This window comes from Monoraphidium neglectum (genome assembly GCF_000611645.1).
Source record: "Monoraphidium neglectum strain SAG 48.87 unplaced genomic scaffold scaffold06035, whole genome shotgun sequence".
In the NCBI taxonomy this organism is placed as follows: domain Eukaryota; kingdom Viridiplantae; phylum Chlorophyta; class Chlorophyceae; order Sphaeropleales; family Selenastraceae; genus Monoraphidium; species Monoraphidium neglectum.
Window position 1 is genome coordinate 551 of NW_014007598.1, and position 2,023 is coordinate 2,573.

General features: G+C 70.6%; 1 protein-coding gene across 1 annotated transcript; it reads left to right on the plus strand.

Moving 5' to 3' along the window:
• Positions 1-245: 245 nt before the first annotated feature.
• Positions 246-1,864, plus strand: MNEG_16139 (hypothetical protein; the record flags this gene model as incomplete). Its single annotated transcript, XM_014035390.1, has 4 exons — positions 246-333; positions 601-780; positions 1,241-1,560; positions 1,772-1,864. The coding sequence occupies 4 exons, from the start codon at positions 246-248 to the stop codon at positions 1,862-1,864; spliced, it is 681 nt and encodes a 226-aa protein (XP_013890844.1).
• Between the last annotated feature and the right edge of the window lie 159 nt (positions 1,865-2,023).

The following is a 2,023-nucleotide window of genomic DNA, read 5'->3' on the forward strand; positions in this document are numbered from 1 at the left end:
CCGACGCCAACGTGGTGCCGCCCGGCTCCGGCGCAGGCTCCCGGGCGTTCAGGAGGCGCCGCGGCGCGGCGGCGCCGCAGGCGCAGCAGCAGGATGTGCAGCAGCAAGGGGAGGCGGCGCAGGGGCCGGGTGGCTTTGGAAGCAGAGGAGGCGGTTCGGAAGCTGGAGGGGCGGCGGCAGGGGCGGCGGCAGGGGCGGCGGCAGCAGCGGAAGGGTCGTCGATGTTTCTGGAGCCTATGGCATGGATGGAGGGGGCCATCGTGGGCGGCGCGACGCAGGGCAAGCTGTACTGCCCCGGCTGCGGCGCGCGGCTCGGGTCCTTCAACTGGGCGGGTGCGCGGGCACACGCCGTGCTGTACACTGGCGCCGGCAGGGGGCCCGCTTCAGGGGGAAGAGAGTGTGCATGGGAGCGAACGGGGGTGAGGACTGCTCCTAAATACTGCCGCTGTGCCGTCTTGTCCACCGCCTGCTCTGCTCACTCCCACCCGTGGTAGCATCACCCTTACTCACCGACGCCAAGTGCGGCGCCCCTGGTTGCGCCCCGCCCCCACCCGCCCGCCATGCTGACGTCACCGCGTCCGCCGTGATGACGTCATGCAGGCATCACCAACACCTGTGGCGCCTGGATCACCCCCGGCTTCCAGCTGCACCTGTCAAGGCTGGACGAGCTGCGGCCGCGCGGCGCGGCGGGCGGCGGCGGCGGCGCGGCGGCGGCGCTGCCGGGGCTGCGGCTGCCCGCACTGCTGGCGGAGCGGCGGCAGCAGGCGGCGGCGGAGGCGGGTGGGTTTTGCGGGCGAGCGAGTTGGCGCCGTTGTGCTTGCTCCTTACCACCTCTGTGTGATCGTGTCTGTTGATCTCCCGTCAAGCTCTTTGTCGCAAGCAGTGCTCTGTGTGTGTGTGTGTGTGTGTGTGTTCCGTGGGTCAGACCCGCTGTTCAGGTGGCCTGCCCACTCTTTCCCTACTTGTGCGCCTCTGCAAGCTGCCCCGACACGACGGCCTGCAGCAGCACGCGCAGCACGCGTGCCGCCTGTGCGTCTGGCTGTGCCTGCCCTGCTCAGCCCACGCTCCTCACCGGAGCATTTGCAGCCCCCGCCCGTGCAGCACGCAGCCCAACTTGAACGGTGCCACCAAATTTCAAGGAAGGCCGCGCTAAAAACAACTTCAAAGACCCCAACACCGCCCCGCCCGCAACACCTCGCCGCACGCCACACCGCCCCGCCCGCACCATCAACCCTCACAGGTGATCTCCTGTCAGACCTCTCACTCAACGCCGCCGCCCCCGACGGCGCCGGCGCGCCGCAGGGCGCCGCCGGGGCCCCTCCCGACAGCGCCGACGGCAGCGCCGCCGCGGCGGGCCGACCCGACCGGCTCGGCGATTCGCCCCCGCCCGGCGCGCCGCAGGCGCCGGCGTCGCTCGAAGCGCGGACGGCCTCCTATTTCCAACACCTGGTGCTGGACTGCGACGGCGTTCTGGTCGACACCGAGCGCGCGTCGTGCGAGGCGCTGCGCCTGGCGGTGCTGGAGGTCACGGGGCTGCAGGTGCCCGGCAGCTTCCCGAAGGTGCGCGGCTGCCGCGCGGCGGCGTTCGGGGTTCCGGATTTCGGGGTTCCCAGGAGGGCTCGAGGCTTTGGGGGCCGCTGGGCTGGGGGAGGGAAACGTGGCCGTTGCGAGTGGGGGTTGCCCCTGCGGGAGGCGGGCAAGCGCGTGCGCCTGCGCGTTTTCCGCCGCACCGTTTGTCCTCAACCTGCCGGGCTGGTCTCGCTGCACGCAGGTTCTCGTTGACGCGCCCCATGCAATTGCATGCGGTGCGATGCGCACGATTTTGCTTGTCTTTCCTCTGGCCCACCCCTCCCTCGACCCCTGACGGCTGGCCACCCTCGACTCCCCCTTCCTCGCGGCCGCACCTCCATCACGCACATCTGAGCGCCACGCACGCAACAAGTAAAGCGACTGGGTCCACAGCCGCAATAACATCCTCCCATATCCCAGCCCGCCCCTTCCCCCCCTGCGATTAATCCATTCC